This window comes from Peromyscus maniculatus, chromosome 2 (genome assembly GCF_049852395.1).
Source record: "Peromyscus maniculatus bairdii isolate BWxNUB_F1_BW_parent chromosome 2, HU_Pman_BW_mat_3.1, whole genome shotgun sequence".
NCBI lineage: Eukaryota > Metazoa > Chordata > Mammalia > Rodentia > Cricetidae > Peromyscus > Peromyscus maniculatus.
This window is the reverse complement of record NC_134853.1, coordinates 148,130,145-148,151,104: the sequence shown is the minus strand read 5'-3', so window position 1 is coordinate 148,151,104 and position 20,960 is coordinate 148,130,145. Positions and strand designations below refer to the sequence as shown.

Here is a 20,960-nt window from a genome sequence, read left to right as displayed (position 1 = left end):
CTTTGTTTGCTGCAGATTTATTGAAAGCTGCTACTGGCCAGGTGTTTGCTGCAGCTTGGCGCTGCTTGGCACACAGCTGTCTGCTCACTTGAGGGATTGGCAGGTGAGCATTTCTGCCCAGGGCCGGCTCATTTTTCTCCCATCTGCATTCTGCTGTAACCACTCTCCCTGAATTCCACCCCAAGTCAGCCAAGAGACCGTAGTAGGGCTGCGGAAGTCTCCAGACACAGTCCTGTTTCAGAGACTGCAGCCAGCCCTTTCCATGTAGTGGAGGCTCGGCGGACTCTGATATTAGAGCAGGCCAGGGGAACAGTGCCTGAGCTGACAGCAGGCAGAGGCTGCCGGGCAGGTGTACAGTCTCCAGCGCTAAGTCAGTCTCCTCCCTCTAATGCAAGGTTTCACTGTGTAGCCCTGGCTGTCCCAGAACTCGCTCTGTAGACCAGGCTGGCCTGGAACCCAGTGATCCGCCTGCCTCTGCCTTCCGAGTGCTGGGATTACAGGCGTGCGCCACCACTCCTGGGTCCAGTGCTAAATCCACAACAGCCGAACCCACCAAAGGTTACAAAACCTTCCCAGGGCTGTCCTTCTTCTTTGTTCTTTTCTTTGCTTTCTTCTTCTTCTTCTTCTTTTTTTTTTTTTTTTGGTTTTTTGAAACAGGGTTTCTCTGTGTAGCCTTGGCTGTCCTGGAACTCTGGACCATGCGATTCTTACTGTGACTCTGAGGTAGATGTGATCCCAGAGATGAGGAAGCTAAGCTCAGAGAGGCCGGCTGGTGTACCCCTGCAGTACCTGCTGAGCACAGCAGAAGTGCAGGCCGGGCTTGGCCTGCTCAAGAGGAGGACGGTTGGCCCTGGGTCTTGGTCACCGAGCTCGTGATGCACAGTGTGATCCCCGTGACGGTGAGCACCATGCCAGCCACTGCTTCTGAGGTAAAGGAAGCATCAAGGGGTCAAGGGAGAAGATTGACGGTGCCTGGCCTGATGCCCACCCCAGCCTCTGTCCCCAGATTGCACAGGGAAGGGAAGTGATGGTCACAAGCAGGAGAGCTGCTGCAGAGCCAGGGGCAAGATAAGGGAGGTCGGTCCTCTCCCATGGAGACAGACTGGGGAATGCTCACATGTGTCAAGATAAGGGAGGCCTCTCTCTTCTCTCTTCTCTCCTCCACCCATGCATGGGAGACAGACTGGGGAAATGCTCACATACGTCAAGGCCCAAGCAGCTATCTATCCCCTGACATGCAGCAGCTTGACTTACGTTTTCCACCAATATCTTCTCCAAAGACCTTCCCCACAATCAGTGTGAAGACAATGGCCAGAGAGTTACAGATGGGCACAGCTAAAGTCAGATCTGGGAAGTCAGAGCAAGAAAAACCCCTAGATGCAAAGAATGCCTTCCTAGGGACAAAATATTTGCAAAATTTCCTCCTTCCTCTCCCCTTCTTCCTTATCATCACTATCCCCACCTTTACAAAACAGACATGGTAGTATATTAATTCAATCACTCTGGGGGCCAGGTGGTGGTGGAGCACACCTTTAATCCCAGCACTTGGGAGGCAGAGGCAGGAGGATCTCCCCAGGGCAGCATGGGCTACAGAGAAACCCTGCCTCAAAAAAAAAAAAAAAAAGCCGGGCGGTGGTGGCGCACGCCTTTAATCCCAGCACTCGGGAGGCAGAGCCAGGTGGATCTCTGTGAGTTCAAGGCCAGCCTGGGCTACCAAGTGAGTTCCAGGAAAAGGCGCAAAGCTACAAAGAGAAACCCTGTCTCGAAAAACCAAAAAAAAAAAAAAAAAAAAAAAAAAAGAAGAGACAGAAAAGCAAACAAACAAAAACATCACCCTGAAGGCAGAAGCAAGCAGATCTCTGGGAGTTGAAGACCAGCCTGGTCTACCTTAGGAGATTCTGGACAGACATGGCTACAAAGTAAGATTCTGTCTCAAAAATAAATAAAACGGGCTGGAGAGATGGCTCAGTGGTTAAGAGCACTGACTGCTCTTCCAGAGGTCCTGAGTTCAATTCCCAGCAACCACATGGTGGTTCACAAACTGTAAGGAGATCTGGTGCCCTCTTCTGGCCTGCAGGGATACATGCAGGCAGAACACTGTATACATAATAAAAAATATAAATAAATAAATAAATAAATAAATAAATAAATAAAATAACCAGGCAGTGGTGGCACATGCCTTTAATCCCAGCACTCAGGAGGCAGAGCCAGGTGGATCTTTGTGAGTTTGAGGCCAGCCTGGTCTTCAGAGTGAGTTCCAGGACAGCCAAGGCTACACAGAGAAACCCTGCCTTGAAAAAACAAACAAACAAACAAATAAAAACAGAGTATCATGGGGCAGATGTTAGGGAACGAACCATAATCCCAGCAACCAGGAGGCTGAGGCAGGAAGATCTCCAGTTGGAGGCCAGCCTGGATCACATAACAAGATGCTATTAAAGGGGTGTGTGTGTGTCCTGGGGAGATGCTTGTCAGTAAAATGCCGGCCTTGAAAGCACAGAGATCTGAGTTTGGATCACTGCAGCACCTGTGTAAAAGTTGGGCAAGGTGGAATGTGTCTATAACCTATGTTGGGAGATAGGGGTAGCAGAGATGGGTGGAGCCCTGGAGCTAGCTGGCCATCCCAGGAAAGACAACCAGGAAGCTCTGGGATCAGTCAGAGACCCCGAGACCCCGTAGTGGAGGGTAATTCGGAAAGACACCTAACATGGTCCTTAGCTTCCACAGGCAAACATAAACATGCACTCCTCCATACACCACACATACAAGATTTAAACAACAAACAAGGCCAGGAAGCATGTGCACAGTTGTACTCCTAGCACACAGGAGGCAGAGGCAAGAGGACTGCTTCAAGTTCAAGTCCAGCCTGGTCTACACACTGAATTCTATCTAGGCCAGCAAGGGTTACAAGGATGCCGTTTCAAACAAACAACACAGGAGAATGAGCTCGTTTCCATAGAAGAGATGCAGGGCTCATTCTGGGTGAAGTCCAGATTTCCTGCCTCCAAGTTCAGAGTCAGCTTGTTGGGCGTGGCAGCAAGCATCCTTACCCACTGAGCCATCTCACCCATCCCCACTTAGAGAGTCTGAGGCCAGCCTCTCTCAAAAAGGAAAGAAACCATAAGCTCTCGAGTCTATGACTTCAGTCTATTTCCTTTGTGCTGAATGGTGATGATATTCTTGCAGTGTGTGAAAATGCATTACAGTACACACAGTGCTTGATAACAGGAGCTGAGCCCTGAGCTCTCACACTCATTCTGCCGTATCCTTTGCTGCCTGTCTGTCCTGATGACCTTGAAATCTAGGTTGTCTTTGAGTGTGAAGAGACAGGACTGTCTCAAAAACCACTATGGGCAGTACAGAGAAAACGTAATAAGCTCATGAGACAAAAAGTAGATTGATAAAAGTGGGTTAATTTAAGTTATAAGAGCTAGTTAGTAACAAGCCTAAGCTATTGGCCAAGCCTTTATAATTAATAAGAAGTCAACGTGTGGTTATTTGGGAACTGGCTGGCAGGAGAGAAAATTCCACCAACAATAAATAAATAACTTCAGAAATAGCTAGATGCAGCCAAGGGATGGAAAGTCCAGCACTGCTCCCCATCAGGAATTACATTAGTTGAGAGACTTTAGTGGGAGGATGGGGTAGAGTGGGTGCATGTGCAGTGGCATGCTTGTGGAGGCCAGAGGGATCAAAGTCTGGTCGTCAAGCTTGGAGGTGGGTGCCTTTTCCTGTGGAGCCCTCTCCCTCTGTTTCTGTACAACAGGCTCTCAAGTACCCCAGGCTACTCCTGCTGAAGTTATTATATTCCTGCTTCTCCTGCCTCCACTTCCTAAGACTAGAATTACAGTTGTTAGCCAGCACCTAGGGCGTATTTGGTGCTGAGGACTGTCCCCAGGGCTTTGTGCAGGCAGGGGAAGCAAGCACTCTACCAAATGAGCTCCATTCCCAGCCTAATTGATGTCTTATGAGTGCTTGCTCTCTCTAATTGAAACTCAAGTATCAGACCCGGAGGCCATCTTACCAGGCCTTCTCCTCCCTTTGGGGCTATTGACTCTAGGGTGGGCAAAACCACAGCAAGGAGACTTGCAGAAGTCCAAGAGCATGCATCTTGTGGTGGGTTTCTTGTTGGTTTTTTGAGACAGGCTGGCCTAGAACTAAGTATCCCGGATGTCCATGAACTTGTAACAATCTTCCTGCCTCAGCCTTGAAGTGCCTAGCTTATAGCCATTAATCTATAGCTTGGAATCCCTTTGCATTAGCATGCTGTTGGGGTTAAGGCAAGCATGGAAATTGCCCAGTGTTATTTTGTTTTGTTTTGTTTTGTTTTGTTTTCGAGACAGGGTTTCTCTGTGTTGTTTTGGTGCCTGTCCTGGATCTCGCTCTGTAGACCAGGCTGGCCTTGAACTCACAGAGATCTGCCTGGCTCTGCTTGCCAAGTACTGGGATTAAAGGTGTGCACCACCACTGCCTGGCTAGTGTTATAATTTATGAAGGTAAATGTTTTTGCTTCAGAAGGTCATGATATAAATATGTAACCTGATGTATTAGAAGCAGTCAACAAACATTTGGAGGAAGGAAATGTATATTTCTCGAGCCTCTACTGTATGTCAGGTACTCTGCCGGATTCTTCTCACACACTGAATCAATCTTCACAATGCTACGAGGCCCCATATAAAATCAAGATTCAAATAAGGGGCTTACTCTAGGCCAGGTAAGCAGTGAACAGAGGGATCAAAAGGTGATGCCTCCCTTACGGGGGTGTTTGATGAACACCTGTAATCCCAGCACTTGGGATAAAGAGGCAGGAGGATCATGATTTGGAAGCCAGCCTGAGTTAGACAGTGAGACTCCATCTCTAAACACAAACAAGGGCCAGGGAGATGCTCAGTGGGTAAAGGCACTCTCCATCAAGATTGATGATCTGGGTTCATCAGAGAATCTACAAGGTAAAAGGAGAGAGCCTCTTCCCAAACTTGGCCTCTACACACACACACACACACACACACACACACACACAGAGAGAGAGAGAAAGAGAGAGAGAAACTAAATGCAATAAAAAATAAAACAAGCCGGGCAGTGATGGTGCACGCCTTTAATCCCAGTACTTGGGAGGCAGAGCCAGGCGGATCTCGGTGAGTTTGAGGCCAGCCTGGTCTACAGAGTGAGTTCCAGGACAGCTAGGGAGGGCTACACAGAGAAACCCTGTCTCAAAAAAAAAAAAAAAAAAAAAAAAACCCAAACAAAACAAAAAACCACCAAAAACTAACTATTAAACAAAAAGAAAAACTATCTCACACACACACACACACACACACACAAAATTCTCTCCTCCCAAAATAAATAAAACAAGTCAGCACTTACAACAACAAAGTGAACCTTCCCTCTTCCCTCTTCTGCTGCCTGGCCACACACTCGTAACCACCCCACTGCTCCTGTGAGCCAGAGAAGGACCAGGAACAGGTATTCTTCCCTCACTGACAGGTGCAAGGTGTTTCAAGTTCCCCTCGAAAAATATGGCCTCCACCTCAGAGGAGGTCCACGCCAGAGACCCACCTGTTGATGCCAAGGTCAAGTAGTAGAGAAGGGAGCCACTTTGGTTGAGGAGAAAGGGCATCAGGTACTGGAAAGAGGAGAAATCTGTCAGCCATTGCCTGTTCACACAACAGTCTTAGCTGATCGAGCACAGGGGTTCTCAACCTTCCCCATGCTGCGACCCTTTAATACAGTTCCCCCAAACAGAAAACTATTTCATTGCTACTTCATAACTGCACTTTTGCCACTGATATTCATCATTTTTAAATTTATTTTATTGTATAGGAGTTTGTTTGTTTGTGTTTTTTTTTTTTGGTTTCTCGAATAGCGGTCTGTGCACCAAGTGCAGACAGTACCTTCTAAGGCCAGAAGATGGTGTCAGAGTCCCTGGAATTGGACTTACACAGTTGTGAGCTGCCATGCCGGTGCTGGGAATTGAACCTGGGTTTTCTGTAAGAGCAGCCAGTGCTCTTAACCACAGAGCCATCTCCTCAGCGCCACTGATATGAACTGTAATGTAAATATCAGATGTGCGGCCTCAAAGGAGTCTCGACTCACAGGTTGAGAGGTTGAGAACTGCTGTTCTAGCATCTGCCTTTCCCCCAGAGGGAGAGATAAAGAAATGCCCCCCCCCCCCCACATACACACACAGAAATGCCCAGGGAACACTCATGTACCTGAGGACCCTTTCAGGGCAAAGAGAGAAACATCAATGCACACTCTCGTTGTAAATACCCTCTCCCTCATCTTGGCCAGTTCCCATCTTCCCTACTGCCTGTCAGGCCTTGATGGCCAGTGCCACTCCTTTCAAGAGTCCCCTCCCAGTCCTCCAGCTCCACTTCTCTTCTGAACTCACACAGTACTTCATCTGTACCTCTCTCCTTCCCCTTAGCCCCGAGAGTCCTGCATATCTAGCTAGCATACTTCAGCAGCCATGGGTTGGAGGCAATGTTCGATAGCCTTCCTTATGCTCTATGCCAGGGCAAGTTGAGCCCAGAGAAAGCTTGGAAAGACAACTGTTACATAATTAATAAGGTGACAATAACATTAATACTAGTCATAGGTTGAACATACATGCTGTACTAGGCTCAGTGCTAAGTGTTTTATGTGTCTTACTTCAGTTCTTTTTTGTTGTTTTGTTTTGTTTTTCGAGACAGGGTGTCTCTGTGTAGCCCTGGCTGTCCGGAACTTGCTCTGTAGAAGGCTGGCCCTCGAACTCAGAGAGCCAGCCTACCTTTGCCTCCTGAGTGCTGGGATTAAAGGCATGCGCCACCACTGCCCCGTTCCCTCAATGATTACATCAGCCCTATACAAAGGTTATCATATAGTTTCCATTTTACCAATGATAATGCCGAGGCTCACAGAGAACAAATGTCTCTCCCAGGAGCTTCTAGTGAGTAGGAGGTGGGCTCCTCCGAGGGAGCAGCAGTCCACAGACGCACCTCAGTATTCAAGAAGAGAGTCTTCATCTCCTGCAAGAGCTGCCGGGCCCACGTCTTCTCATGCACCTGCTGCAGGCCGGCGGAGGCCCGCTTCAGCAGCGGCTGCGTGCCACCCCACAAGGCGGCCACCAGCACCAGAGCTAGCACCTGCCCTGAAAGCAAAGGATCAGAGTCACCCAGGCCCTCCCCGGCCTCCTCCGGCCCGGCTGACCGGCTCCATCTCCCTCCCGTGCTCTCCGCGCCGGGCTGCGCTAGGCCGGGAGGTGCCGCACCAAAGGTGGCAGAAGTGAGTCTGTCCGGGACTGAGCAGCCCTGGGACTCAGGGGTGCCGGGGACGTGAGATAGGAGACCCCGGCCAGAGTCGGTGCCGCGGAGGGGCGGGGCCAGCTACCCACCCAGAGACGCCGCCATGGCAACGCCAGACCCTTCTACTTCCGGGAGCCAGGGGGCGGAGTCCCCGCATCCGGAAGTCCAGCCTCATCCTCTTCCGGTCCTACTCACATTGCCTCTATCTTCGCGTCACCGCCGGGATGGTGAGTTCCAGGCATGTGGTGCTGCGGTGTGGGGGTCCCCAGTCGGGATGGGGCGGGGTTCCTGGCACTGACACTCCCGCTGTGTCCCCACAGAAGCCCATCCTGCTGCAGGGCCATGAGCGGTCCATCACGCAGATCAAGTACAATCGCGAAGGAGACCTCCTCTTCACCGTGGCCAAAGACCCTGTGAGCCGCCGCGCGAGGGAGGGCGGGAGGGCGGGGCGCCCGGAGGGGCGAGTTCGCACCGTCGGGAGGGTGGGTGAACAAGGCAGGAATCGCCTGAGGGCAATTCCACTGAAAAGCAGGAAACCACCGGTCCCGGGCGGGGTAGGGGAGGGAGACCTAAGATAAGTTGATGGCTGATGGGAAAGAGGACCCAGGGAGAAGAAAAAGAAGAGACTGTGTGGTAGGGGGACTGGGACAGGGTCAGCTCTCGAGGATGGGAAGAACCAGAACGGACAACCGCTAGAGTTTGGAGGATAAAGCTGATCCTTGGGCAGTGAGCTGTGTCATTATGAGGGGCTTGGGGTTGCAGTTCATACTAGAGTGGCTAACATGCCCCTGGGTTGGATCCCTGGCACCAAGTAGGAAAAGAGGGGAAGAGGAAAAAGACGTAGAACTTAGTGAGGCTATTCCTAGGCTTAGTCTGTTCACTCCCAAGTTGATACTTGGTGCGCAGTCTCTTTGGGTACTGCCTTTTGAGGCATTTTTGCACATGGAGACATTTAACTGATGGTTAACAGTGGGTAGTCAATTCGCAGCACCCTCATGGCAGCTCCCATCTGTCTATAGCTCAGGTTCCAGGGGATCTGGCACCCTCACACAGGCATTCATGTAAGCAAAACACCAATCACATAAAATAGAAGTAAATTATTAAACAAAACAACAGCCGGGCGGTGGTAGCACACATCTTTAATCCTAGCACTCGGGAGGCAGAGGCAGGCGGATCTCTGTGAGTTCAAGGCAAGCCTGGTGTACAGAGCGAGTTCCAGGACAAGCTCCAAAGCTACACGGGGGGGGGGGGGGGGGGGGGGGGCACACACACGGGACACCCCAGCATTGAGTAGTCTGAAGGCAGAGCTTGATGTGAGTCCTAACTCCTGTATCTACTAGCAGTGTGACTTTGAATATGACACGTGACCTTTCTAAATTACAGTTTTTCCCTTTTAATAAAACATGGAACTTTAAGTACCTCCCTCAATAAAATGAGGTCATTCTTGTAATGGTTTTTCATCATACCTGGTGTATGTTAGTCACTTACATTTTACATTTCTTAGACATTTTATTGGAGTTTCTGAGCTGGCCTGTGCCTCTCCATCCTCATGCCACAACTTCCCAGTCCTGGGAATATAGGGTGTGCTGCCACATACACAGCTTGGCCTTGCCCTTTAAAATATGTGCTTTAAACATAATGAATCTGTTTATCTTAAGTGTATGGGTGTTTTGCCTGCATGTGTATGCCTGGTGCCTGAGAAGGCCAGAAGAGGGTATCAGATCCCCTGGAACTGAAGTTACAAACCCAGGTCATCTAGAAGAGCAGCCAGTGTTTTTTAACCTCTGTGCTATGTCTCTAGCCTTTTTAAAGATGACAGTGAGCAGGGAGGTGGTGGTGGTGGTGGTGGTGGTGGTGGTGGTGGTGGTGGTGCTCCTCGCCTTCAATCCTAGTGCTTGGGCAGCAGAGGTAGGTGGATCTCCGAATTTGAGTCCAGCCTGGTCTACAGAGTGAGTTCCAGGACAGCGAGGGCTGTACAGAAAAACCCTGTCTCAAAAAAAAGTTCAGAGGGCAAAGCACTGAATTTAAAACCACAGCGAGAGGGACAAAGTAGCAGGAGAGCCCGCACATCCTGACTGCCATCTGTTCCCAATTGGATGGGACACCTTGGCCTTTGATTCTTCAGGGAGATGCTGAGTCCAGACAGAAGATACTGAGGATGTGATTGCAGGCCTAGTTTCAACACTGCTTACTTTTAGGATAGAGGAGAACCCAGGAGCTGGCCTTCTTTTATCAGCTGTCTAATAAATGAGCAGAGGGCACACTTGGCTTGGCTCGAGTCTACAGAGGGTTTGTTGGGCCACATGAGCTGTTGCTTTTTCTGAGATGTGACCCACCTGTCATTTTACTCTTGCAGATCGTCAATGTGTGGTACTCTGTGAATGGCGAGAGGCTGGGCACCTACATGGGCCATACTGGAGCTGTGTGGTGCGTGGATGCTGACTGTATCCTTTTGGCTGTGGGTTGGCCAGCCTGGAGATGCCGACTTGGAGGTTGGGAGTTTGACATGCTGCAGTGCTCCAGAGAATACGGCTTCCTACTCCCTTTGCTTCATCGACTGGGGAAACAGGGCAGGTCTAAGTTTTGGATTCGAAGGTCGGAACACTCTGAGGGGAGAGAGGAAGAAAGGCTCCTTGGGGCTGAACTGGGAGACGCTTTAGATGGCTTCCAGCATGGGCTCGGGTGGACTCAGTCATTTTCGTGTGTGTGTGTGTCTGTGTGTGTGTGTGTGTGTGTCTGTGTGTGTGTGTGTGTGTGTGGTGTGTGTGTGTGTGTGTGTGTGTGTGTGTGTGATGAATCTGTATGTGCAGGTCATGTACTTAGGGAGGCCAGAAGTCAGCATCAGGTGTCTCTTTAATCACTCTTCAATCTACCTACCTTTCTCTCTCTCTCTCTCTCTCTCTCCCTCTCTCTCTCTCTCTCTCTCTCTCTCTCCCCCTCTCTCTCTCTCCCTCCCTCCCTCTCTCTCCTTCCTTTCTTTTCTTTTCTTTCTTTCTTCCTTTCCTTTTCTTTTTCTTTTTCTTTTTCTTTTTTTTTTTGGTTTTTCGAGACAGGGTTTCTCTGTGTAGCTTTGCGCCTTTCCTGGAACTCACTTGGTAGCCCAGGCTGGCCTCGAACTCACAGAGATCCGCCTGGCTCTGCCTCCCGAGTGCTGGGATTAAAGGCGTGCGCCACCACCGCCCGGCTTCTTTTTCTTTTTAAAAGATGTATTTGTAAGCCGGGTGGTGGTGGTGGCGCACACCTTTAATGCCAGCACTCAGGAGGCAGAGGCAGGAGGATTTTTGTGAGTTCGAGGCCAGCCTGGTCTACAGAGCTCTACAGAGCAAGATCCAGGAAAGGCGCAAAGCTACGTCTGGGGGGGGGGGATGTATTTGTGTGGGTGTTTTTCCTGTCTGTGTGTCTGTGTCCCGTGTGTGCGGTGCCAGCAGTGGGCATCTGCTCCCCCAGAGCAGGAATTACAGATGGTCATGAGCCACCACGTGGGTGCTGGGGCTCTAACCTGACTCCTCTGGAAGAGCATCAAGGGCTCCTAACCACTGAGCCATCTCTCCAGCCTCCCAAACCCTCCCATTTCACTCCCTAGAGACTGGGCCTCGCCATGTAGCCCTGGCTGCCCTGGAACTTGCTCTGTAGACCAGGCTGGGCTTGAACTCCGAGACCCGACTGCCTCTGTCTCCTGAATGATGGGATTAAATGCACGTACCACCACTGCCACTCTTTTGAGATAAAAACCAGACATAACCTTTCACTGAATATGGAGCTCAGTGATTAGCTAGACTTGTCCATCAAGTCACTGAACTTCCTGTCTTCACCTCTCAGCACTGGGATTTCAGGCACATCTGAGTCTGAGTCTGTATGTGGGTGCTGGGGATCCGAACTCAGGTCCTCATGGCTGCACGGCAAGCACTTTACCCACCGAGCCATCTCTCCAACCCTCATCATTTCTGTTTCATTCTGTGGCTAAGAATGATTTGCCTGCGTGTGTGTGTGTGTGTGTGTGTGTGTGTGTGTGTGTGTGTGTGTGTGTTACCCCAGAGTGCAGAGCGGGGCATTGAATCCCCTGGAACTGGAAGCCACCATATGGGTGGGAGCTGGGAATCGAACCTGAGTCCTCTGGGAGGACAGCCAGCGCTGTTAACCACTGTACCATTTCTTCAGTCATGTTTCTTAACACCTCCTTCAGGGGACACCAAGCATGTCCTTACTGGCTCAGCTGACAACAGCTGTCGCCTCTGGGATTGTGAAACAGGTAAGCCTGCGCCGTGTGCTCTTCAGCGAGGATTTGCCAACCACAGTGTGCCTGTCCAAGCAGATGTGTCCGGGGGAGCTGGAGAGAGATGGTTTCCGTTCTACGGATTAGGAGACAACAAATGAGACAGTGAGGAAGTTAGCTGGGGAAAGGAGCTTTACATTAAGATAATAAGCCATGTTCAAGGAAGGCCGGAGAGGGACAGGGGGGAATGGGTGGCCTTGGAAGGTTTCTCAAGGTAACTGTTGTGAGAGCTGGGCTTTTATGGGCAACAGAGTGCTTGGTCGCTTTGGTACAAGCAGGAATGAAGGCAAGGGATGTCCAGGTAAAAGGCTAAGACAAGCTGTGTGTGACGGCACATACCTCATCCCAGCACTGGGAGGCTGAGGCAGGAGAATGGAAAATTTCCGGCCAGCTTGGGGTAGGGTGGATGAAACTAGAGTCTGAAACCAGAACAGCCTTGACTGTGGAAGTGAAGAAGTTGGTTTCAGGTTCAGGGAGTGTGGAAGTTATTGCCTTCACCCCTGACCCCAGCAGGTTCCAGTGGACACTCCCAATCCAGTGGTCACACAGGTGGCCCCGCTTAGACTAACTGAGTCACAAAACAAAACTAGAAGTCACAGACCTGGGAGATGGACTGATAGGGATGTAAGTGGTAGACTTAGGGACAAGAGGGAGAGTAATCAGGACCTGTTATGTACATGTGTGACATTGTCAGGCAACAAAATAAATAATTAAAATACAACTCTGCCAGGCAGTGGTGGCATCCACCTTTGATCCCAGCACTTTGAAGGTAGAGGCAGGCAGATCTCCAAGTTTGAGGCCAGCCTGGTCTATAAGGTGACTTCCAGGACTGCAGAGAGAAACTATCTGGAAAAACAAACACAATATATAAAACTCCAGGCTAGCTGGGCAGCGGTGGTGCACGCCTTTAATCCCAGCACCTCGGCAGGCAGAGGGAGGTGGATCTCTGTTGAGTTCGAGGCCAGCCTGGTCTACAGAGTGAGTTCTAGGACAGGTACCAAAACTATACGGAGAAACCCTGTCTTGAAAAACAAACAAACAAACAAAAAAACAGGAAAGAGAAAAATTAAAATAAAACTCCAGGCTAGCCAAGGTCATATCATGAGAACCTGTCTTAAAAAAATAAAAACAAGGGCTGGAGAGATGGCTCAAAGGTTAAGAGCACCAACTGCTCTTCGAGAAGTCCTGAGTTCAATTCCCAGCAACCACATGGTGGATCACAACCATCTGTAATGAGATCTGGCGCCCTCCTCTGTATACATAATAAATAAATAAATCTTTAAAAATAAATAAATAAATAAATAAATAAAAACAAAAATCACCAATCGTAGCACGAATCCTAATTGGTCTTTATAATAAAAACCCAGAGTCAGATATCAGGGTGAAAAATCAGAGAAGCAGAGAGCAGTCGGCCACTAGACAGACTTCTTACCTCTAGGAATCCTCAGACTGAAAAGGGGACCTGGCTCCTGTGTCCACCCTCCCTCCCTATCACTTTCTCTCTCAGCCCAGCCGTATCATTTCCTGTCTCCTCCCAAGTGCTGGGATTAAAGGTGTGTGCCACCACTGCCTGGCCCCTGTGGTTAACTAGTGGCTGGCCCTACCCTCTGGTCTCCAAGCAAGCTTTATTTGTTAGAGCACAAACAAAATATCACCACAACCAATTATGATTAAGTTATTCTGCAGCCTGGTCTACAGATCAAGTTCCAGGACAGGCTCCAAAAAGGTACACAAAGAAACCCTGTCTCGAAAAATAAAACAAAAAAAAGTTATTCTGTTTGTTTATTTTGAGATTTATATATTTTATGTATGGATGTTTTGTCTGCATGTACATCTGCACACCAGAAGAGGGAATCAGGTCCCATAGGACTATAGTTATAGACAGTTGTGAGCCGCAATGTGGGTGCTGGGAATGAACTCAGAACCTCTAGAAGGACAGCCTGCACTCCCAACTCCTGTGCCAGCTCTCCAGTCCAAGTTTTGGTGTTTGTTTTAATTTTACATGTATGGGTGTTTGCCTTCGTGTATGTGAACCATGTCTGTGCATTGCCCATGGAGGCCAGAAGAAGGCATCAGATCTGCTGGGTCTGGAGTTAAAGAGCGTGAGCGACCTGTGGGTCCTGGGAATTGAACCTGCGTCCTCTGCAGGAACAGCTAGTCTAGATTCAAGTTCTTCAGAGAATTTGGTTTTGTTCTGTAAAACTTGGCACACTGATCCATGCAGTGGTGGTACACTCCTTTAATCCCAGCACTCAGGAGGCAGAGGCCGGCAGATCTTTTGTGAGTTCGAGGCCAGCCTGGTCTACAGAGTGAGTTCAGGACAGTCAGGGCTACCCAGAGAAACCCTGTCTCAAAAAACAGAAACAATCAAACAAACAAACAAAAAAAACTTGGCACACTGAGGAGTTTGATGAACAGGGAAGAATAGTGGCCTTGTGGGTTTGAACAAGGTCCAAGCCGTTGAAGAGCTGACAGCAAAGGGGAGGCCATTGTATTATTCTGGCTACTGGGTGGTTGCTGGTGTCTGCTTCTGTGCTGGCACACACTGGAGAAATGGAGTCTGAGAGGGAAACGTAGCTGGGAACCCACCGCTGGTAGAGCCGAATTCCTCAGGATTCCGGAAAAAGTGCTGGAGAATGGGACTAGAAAGACAGCTAAAGAGGTGTGTGTGTGTGTGTGTGTGTGTGTGTGTGTGTGTGTGTGTGTGTGTGTGTGTGTGTGTGTGTGTGTCATGGCAGAACCCTGTGAGGCTGGGTAGGTGAGTGTGATAGCGCCTTCCTGGGATAAAGTTAGACCATAGTAACCTAGACCCCGCCTCTCCCCAGGGAAGCAGCTGGCTCTACTGAAGACCAACTCAGCTGTCCGCACCTGTGGCTTTGACTTTGGGGGCAACATCATCATGTTCTCCACAGACAAGCAGATGGGATACCAGTGTTTTGTGAGCTTCTTTGATCTACGGGATCCAAGCCAGATCGGTGAGGGCTCGGACCAGGGGGTCTGAGGTGGGGGTCTGAGGTGGGGGTCTGAGGTGGGGGGTGTGGCTTCAGATCCCAGGGCCTGACCTCTCCTGCTGTGCACAGACAGCAATGAGCCCTACATGAAGATCCCCTGCAATGACTCCAAGATCACCAGTGCTGTTTGGGGACCCCTGGGGGAGTGCATCATCGCAGGCCATGAGAGTGGAGAGCTCAACCAGTATAGCGCCAAGGTAAGGGCCAAGTGTGACCAGATGCCAGTAGGTGTCAGGAGTGTGTTAACAGTGGTTACAAATATCACTAGAGACTGCTAGGCCCTGGATGAGGTTCCTAGGAAGACAAGGAGACTCAGCCACCAGCTTACAAACAGCCAGTACATGAGTCATGCCTATTTATGCCCACGATAGAGATTTCAGCTAAATCCAGAGTGTACTCTTGTTACAGAGGGGGTGGCATGTACGTGGAGTCGTGAAAAATAAGTCCAGTTTCCAAGGGTTAGAGAGGATGGCTCAGTGATTAACAGCACTGGCTGCTCTTACAGAAGACTTAAGTTCCCGCACCCACGTGGCAGCTCCCAACTGGCGTTAATTCCAGGTCCAGGGATCCAGGATATCTTCTGGCTCCTTGAGTACTGGACACGAACATGGTACACACACACACACACACACACACACATACACACACAAAGCATGCGTGCGCACATACACAAAATACTCATGACACATAAAAATGATATCTTTTTTTTAAAAAAAAAAAAAGCTTCTAGCAGGAAGAATAGTTTTCCACAGGCGAAAGGAATATCAGGAACAAGATCTGAAAGTATAGCCCAGTGGAAGGGCACTTACCTAGCATGTCTAAGGCCCTGAGTTCCCCAATGTAAGGAGTGGAGATATAACAAAGCCCAGAACTGTGCTCCTCTGGAAAGTGGATTGGCATTAGAGAGTAAACATCTTTGAGTGTCAGAAGGTGAGGATCCGATTCTTCTCTAGGCAGTGGCATTATTTATAGTATTTGCCATTTGGAAGGTTCTGCAGCTCCAGCTTGGAGCATAGAGCTGAACTAGTTGGTACAAATGAAGATGTGGAGTTCTAGACAGGCACACAATACTTAGGAGTTAGAAGGGTATGTACCTCTAGTTCCAGGTTCTTGGGAAGCTAAGGTAGAGTGATCGCTGAATACCAAGAATTGGAGATGTGATAATAAAAAGGAAGGGGAAAATAATATATTTACAGGTTAGGTGTGGTGGTCTAGACCTGTTACCTAGCTGGGTGACAAGTTGCAGGCTTGAGGCAAGCTGAGGTGGCACACACCTGTAAGCCCAGTACTTGGGAGGCAGGGGCAGGTGGATCTGAGTTTCAGGTCTACATAGTCAGTTCCAGGCCAGCCAGGCATGGTAAAACATCCCAAAACAGGAAAAAAAGTTTGAGGTGTGCCTGGGCTACAGAGTGAGTTCAGGGCTAGCCTTAGACAACCTCAGGGAGAGAAATGGCTCTGTGGTTAGAAATACTTGCTGCTCTTGCAGAGGACCTGAGTTCCATTCCTAGCACCCACATGAGGCAGTTCACAACTGCCTGTGACTCCAGCGCCAGGGGGAATCAGTGTCCTCTGATCTGTGGGCACTGACACTTGCATACACAGCACATATCCATATACATGTTTTTTGTTTTGTTTTTTGTTTTTTGAGATAGAGTTTCTCTGTGTAACCTTAACTGTCCTGGATTGCCCTCTGTAGACCAGGCTGGCCTTGAACTCACAGAGATCCGCCTGCCTCTGCCTCCCGAGTGCTGGGATTAAAGTCGTGCGCCACCACTGCTCAGTGATAGAGGACTTGGGGTCAGTCAGTCCCAAAAGTGGGGGGGTGGGGGTGGCATTAGATTGAGGAGGTAAGGAAGGGCTGAAATGGAAACTCTAGCTTGTCTCAGGTTTCTGGGGACCAGTGGCTCGGGGCTCCCGCAAATCAGTCTCCCACAAATCAGTCTCCCGCTTGCTCCTCCAGTCTGGGGAGGTGTTGGTGAATGTTAAGGAGCACTCGCGGCAGATCAATGACATCCAGTTGTCTAGAGACATGACCATGTTTGTCACCGCATCCAAGGACAACACAGCCAAGGTGAGCCTGGGTTAGGGATCCGGTGGAGCTCTCCCTGCCCTCCTGGTGCCCATTTACCCAGTCTGACCTTCCCGAAAAGGTGCCCACCACCGATCCTGCCCAAAAAGGTGCCCACCACAGACCCTGCCCGAAAAGGTGCCCACCACAGACCCTGCCCGCCCTTTCTCTCCAGCTCTTTGACTCCACAAGTCTTGAACATCAGAAGACTTTCCGAACAGAACGTCCGGTCAACTCAGCTGCCCTCTCTCCCAACTATGACCACGTAAGAAGACCCCACTCAGGCTTCCTGCTTTCAGAGTGTTTGCCCAGCAGTTAGGCTGTAGATGTTGGGGGACAGTGGTGTCAGACAGCGAGGGGACTCCTAGCATTGTTACAGTGCTGACTGATTGGGTAGCCCAGGGAAGTGAGCAGGAGGCACCTGAACTGGCTGCTCACCCTCCCTGCAGATCCTCCTCCTGGAATGGGAGCTGTTGGCAGAGGACAAAGGGTGCAGAAAAAGTCCTGGTTGCACCTGAACTTTCTTTTCTTTAGGTGGTGCTGGGAGGTGGTCAGGAAGCCATGGATGTAACCACAACCTCCACCAGGATTGGCAAGTTTGAAGCCAGGTAAAGGGGAAGCAAGCTCTTCCACATTGAGCCCACGTGGAGGATGCCTTTCAGAGTAACCACCAACCTCCTGAACACGAAAGATCATAGGGAGTGTGGCAGATATCTCATAGCCGATGAGGTCATGAACTCAGCTGGACATAGAGCTGGCTAAAGTGCCTGCTTACCACACCAGGTTGTGTCCCTGGCATGACCAATGGGTGGTGCCCCCAAGCCTGTACGACAGTTCCCGCCATTTGGGAAGTGGAGGACCATGAGTTCAAGGTCATCCTTAGCCTCAGCCAACTCCTAGCTCACCTGGGCTACACAGGACCCTGTCTCTAAACAAAAGAGATAGAGCCTAGATGATGCTGTCTTTTTCTCTGGGCCTAGGATTTTGAACTGTTTAATGGGACAGGGTAGTGTGTTCACCTCAGAGATGTGTGCAGATTAAGTAAATGAATTAATATTTAGTAAGCCTTAGAGCACTGCCCAGCACGTGTAAGTGCGTGGTGTTTGCTATCTACTGAAGCAGACGTTTAGGTACTCGTCCTGTAACTTCATTTTATTTCTTTCCTTTATCCTAACTTCTCTGCTTTATTAATTTTGTTACATAGAATACTGCCTCAATAGTCTTCATTTTTTTTTTTTTTTTTTTGGTTTTTTTTTTTTTTTTTTTTTTTTTTTTTTTGGTTTTTTGAGACAGGGTTTCTCTGTGTAGCTTTGCGCCTTTCCTGGAGCTCACTTGGTAGCCCAGGCTGGCCTCGAACTCACAGAGATCCGCCTGGCTCTGCCTCCCGAGTGCTGGGATTAAAGGCGTGCGCCACCAACGCCCGGCCCAATAGTCTTCATTTTGCAGAATGCTGCATCAAGTGTTTTGGAAGGAGAGAGAGACTAAATAACTGGTCTGCTACCCACCCTCTCCTCAGGTTCTTCCATTTGGCTTTTGAGGAGGAATTTGGAAGAGTCAAGGGCCACTTTGGACCTATCAACAGTGTTGCCTTTCATCCTGATGGCAAGAGGTATTCTCAGTGGCCGGGGGTCTCTGCCCATTTGCTATGTCTGGCTGCCTCAGCTTCCCCTCCAAGCAGCATCTGACCATCCCTGTCCATCTCTTTCCAGCTACAGCAGCGGTGGTGAAGACGGTTATGTCCGCATCCATTACTTTGACCCACAGTACTTTGAATTTGAGTTTGAGGCCTGAGAAGCTGGATCTCCATCCACACTGGGGAGGCTGCTCACAGAGGGTTTCAGACTCTGAGAAATAAATGAGTTTGTTACAAATAGTTCCTGGTCAGACATTTCCACAGCCTGTCCGTCCTCCCTCTTCACAACCCCCGGCAAGCTGACAGTAAGGAATACTCACTTCTTCAGGCCTTCTCTCTGCACATCGACTCGGCACTGTTCTGGGCTAGCCTGGGAAGCAGGCACTCCACCATTTTCATGCGGCCAGTGCTTCAGGAGGGGCTCAGACTGATGTGGTCTGGGAACCTTCCCCCTTCCTTTTCTGTCTGATGGATGGCTCAGGTGGGCAGGACCAGCAGGGAAAAGGGCCTGAGGAGGCAGAAAGGAAGCCCTAGTGTGAGAAATCCACGAGAGTCTGCTGAAGGGGTATCAGGTATTTATTAACATATTAATGGGGAAGTACACTCAGGAGCACAGAACCAAATAAACAGCTGAAGTCCCCTGTTCTGTGCGGGAGAGAATGCATCTGGCTGTCCTGATGTCTGATCATGCCTAGAAGAACGTGATTCTTCTCCCTTTCCTTTTAAGAGGTCATGCATGCAGGCAAGAAACCCCACCTATTTTAGGCCATATTGCCAAAGGTCATGGGTGGAGCAAATACCACTACATTTCCCTGTTTTGTCTAAATAAGAAGGATCTAAACCTAATACAAACTATATACCAACACTTGGGAGGCAGAGGCAAGCAGATCTCAGTGAGTTTGAGGCCAGCTTGGTCTACAGAGTGAGTTCCAGGACAGCTAGGACTGTGTCTTGAAAAGCAAAAACAAAACAACAACAAAAAAAAGGTAAACATTGAAGTATAAGGACAATGATCTCGAAGTTGTGACAATATACAAAAATGCCTTAATCAGAGAAGTAGAAATGTATATAGTGTAATATGACAGTATCCTTAGTATGTATCAGTATACAAAATATCCTAAAGTAGAACATATGTACAGTATGACAAGTGGAATTTTACATTTCTATCAATATATAAAATATTTCAAACAAGAATAGGAACATATGTACAATATGACAAATATAGTTTTGTGTTATAAAAATATAAATTGAACAGGAACAGAAAAATAATTTTACATTTTTGTCAGTATACAAGAATCCATACCAATGCAATTATCTAAAGCTGAAAGTTACTGATTAGTTCACAAGTAGATACGATAATTTACCTTATTATCCTGTCCTATCCCTCTTTTTTTTTTTTTTATCCAAAAGAGAATCTTGAGTCTAAACCTTATTGTTCCACCCCCAACCCTATTTCAACTTATAACCAATCCCTAACATATGACAACAGTTATCCATAACCCTGAGAAAACAAAACCTTTTGGGAGAGGGGTGTCATTTTCTTAAAATTGCTTCCTGCTGTCTAGGGGTGACGTATCTCTGTGGGATCCTCTAAGAAAACTAAAACAATGGTTAAGTCTCATAAGGACTAGCTGTAACATTTGTAGCCAGTCCAGAGAAATGGGTAAAAACAAAGTTACCTGAAGTTCTACCTATAGGTGTAAGATGATGGATTATTTTAGCCACCTTGGAACTGTCCTGAATAGTTTGTAGTCCAGAGCCAACCTATGAGTGCTGTTTACTGGCTTAATGGCATCATTCTGAACCAGGTAGATCATTGTGGAGCCCCATCTTCCTTCTGGAGACTTCAAAGATTGCTGTTAGGAAAATTTATTGTTCACTGTGGAAAACTTAAACATTAATATCAAAATGAAAAGTTTAATTTTTTTTAGGTTAACTATCTAAAGAAAGGTTCCAAAGAATCAAAGTATGGGGAGAAATAGAATTTTGACAATAGTCCCTAGATTTTTTTTATTTTTTTCTGTCTCACAGCAGGTGGCTCTTCTCATACGAGACAGAATTTCTTAATTTTTTTTTTTAAACAACATGCTTGGGTTTAGAGGAGAGAGCCAGACTCCAACTCCAAAGCAACCTGTGATTTATAATTGAGTCAGGACTACAACCTTTGTAGAAGTAACGAGCTATTGATGCTTAGGTAGTGAGATATTACCCTGTAGAGAGTATTGGTACCAATAGGTCTGATCATACTTTGCTTGTAAATTTTTTTCTGGATAGTCTTTCTGTCTGCTTTAGACATCTAGATGTCCAAGGTCCTTTGACTTCTTGGGGTTTTTTTAATTATTTATTTTTATTTTGTGTGCATTGGTGTTTTGCCTGCATGTATGTCTGTGTGAGGGTCCTCTGGAACTGGAGTTACAGACAGTTGTGAGCTGCCATGTGGGTTCTGGGAATTGAACTCGGGTCCTCTGGAAGAGCAGTCAGTGCTCTTAACCGCTGAGCCATCTCTCCAGCCCCAAAAAGTTTATTCATGTATACCTGCAGGCCAGAAGAGGGCACCAGATTTCTTTATAGATGGCTGTGAGCCACCATGTGGTTGCTGGGAATAGGACCTCTGGATGAGCAGTCACTGCTCTTAACCACTGAGCCATCTCTCTAGCCTTTCTTGTTTTTGTTTTTGTTTTTTTAAGATTTA

General features: G+C 48.5%; 2 protein-coding genes across 6 annotated transcripts; one reads left to right on the top strand and one right to left on the bottom strand.

The window, feature by feature from the left end:
• Position 1: 1 nt before the first annotated feature.
• On the bottom strand, positions 2-7,443 carry Tmem234 (transmembrane protein 234). Of its 5 annotated transcripts, none has more exons than XM_076565157.1 (5): positions 7,373-7,443; positions 6,978-7,129; positions 5,557-5,623; positions 1,255-1,347; positions 2-924 (listed from the first exon to the last, which is right to left on the bottom strand). In XM_076565157.1, the coding sequence occupies exons 1-5, from the start codon at positions 7,386-7,388 to the stop codon at positions 830-832; spliced, it is 423 nt and encodes a 140-aa protein (XP_076421272.1). In that variant the 5' UTR covers positions 7,389-7,443; the 3' UTR covers positions 2-829. The 5 variants fall into 5 exon arrangements, with proteins under 5 accessions (XP_076421272.1, XP_076421273.1, XP_076421276.1 ...); XM_076565158.1 differs by having other exon boundaries at positions 2-921; XM_076565161.1 differs by having other exon boundaries at positions 7,250-7,388.
• On the top strand, positions 7,388-18,508 carry Eif3i (eukaryotic translation initiation factor 3 subunit I). The gene is made up of 11 exons (XM_006994374.4): positions 7,388-7,510; positions 7,604-7,696; positions 9,640-9,727; positions 11,467-11,532; positions 14,382-14,531; positions 14,637-14,764; positions 16,528-16,638; positions 16,811-16,900; positions 17,170-17,243; positions 18,152-18,244; positions 18,345-18,508. Exons 1-11 carry the CDS (start codon positions 7,508-7,510, stop codon positions 18,424-18,426), a joined length of 978 nt encoding a protein of 325 aa, XP_006994436.2. The 5' UTR covers positions 7,388-7,507; the 3' UTR covers positions 18,427-18,508.
• Positions 18,509-20,960: the final 2,452 nt, after the last annotated feature.

What these genes read in the sequence shown, in the direction of transcription:
- Tmem234 (XM_076565157.1), bottom strand. An exon ending in CTCTCTTCTTGAATACTGAG is followed by an intron (nt 5,624 to 6,977) that starts GTGCGTCTGTGG and finishes TCCTCTTTCCAG; the next exon opens with TACCTGATGCCCTTTCTCCT. An exon ending in CTTGACCTTGGCATCAACAG is followed by an intron (nt 1,348 to 5,556) that starts GTGGGTCTCTGG and finishes CTGACTTCCCAG; the next exon opens with ATCTGACTTTAGCTGTGCCC.
- Eif3i (XM_006994374.4), top strand. An exon ending in TCACCGTGGCCAAAGACCCT is followed by an intron (nt 7,697 to 9,639) that starts GTGAGCCGCCGC and finishes TTACTCTTGCAG; the next exon opens with ATCGTCAATGTGTGGTACTC. An exon ending in CCTCTGGGATTGTGAAACAG is followed by an intron (nt 11,533 to 14,381) that starts GTAAGCCTGCGC and finishes GCCTCTCCCCAG; the next exon opens with GGAAGCAGCTGGCTCTACTG.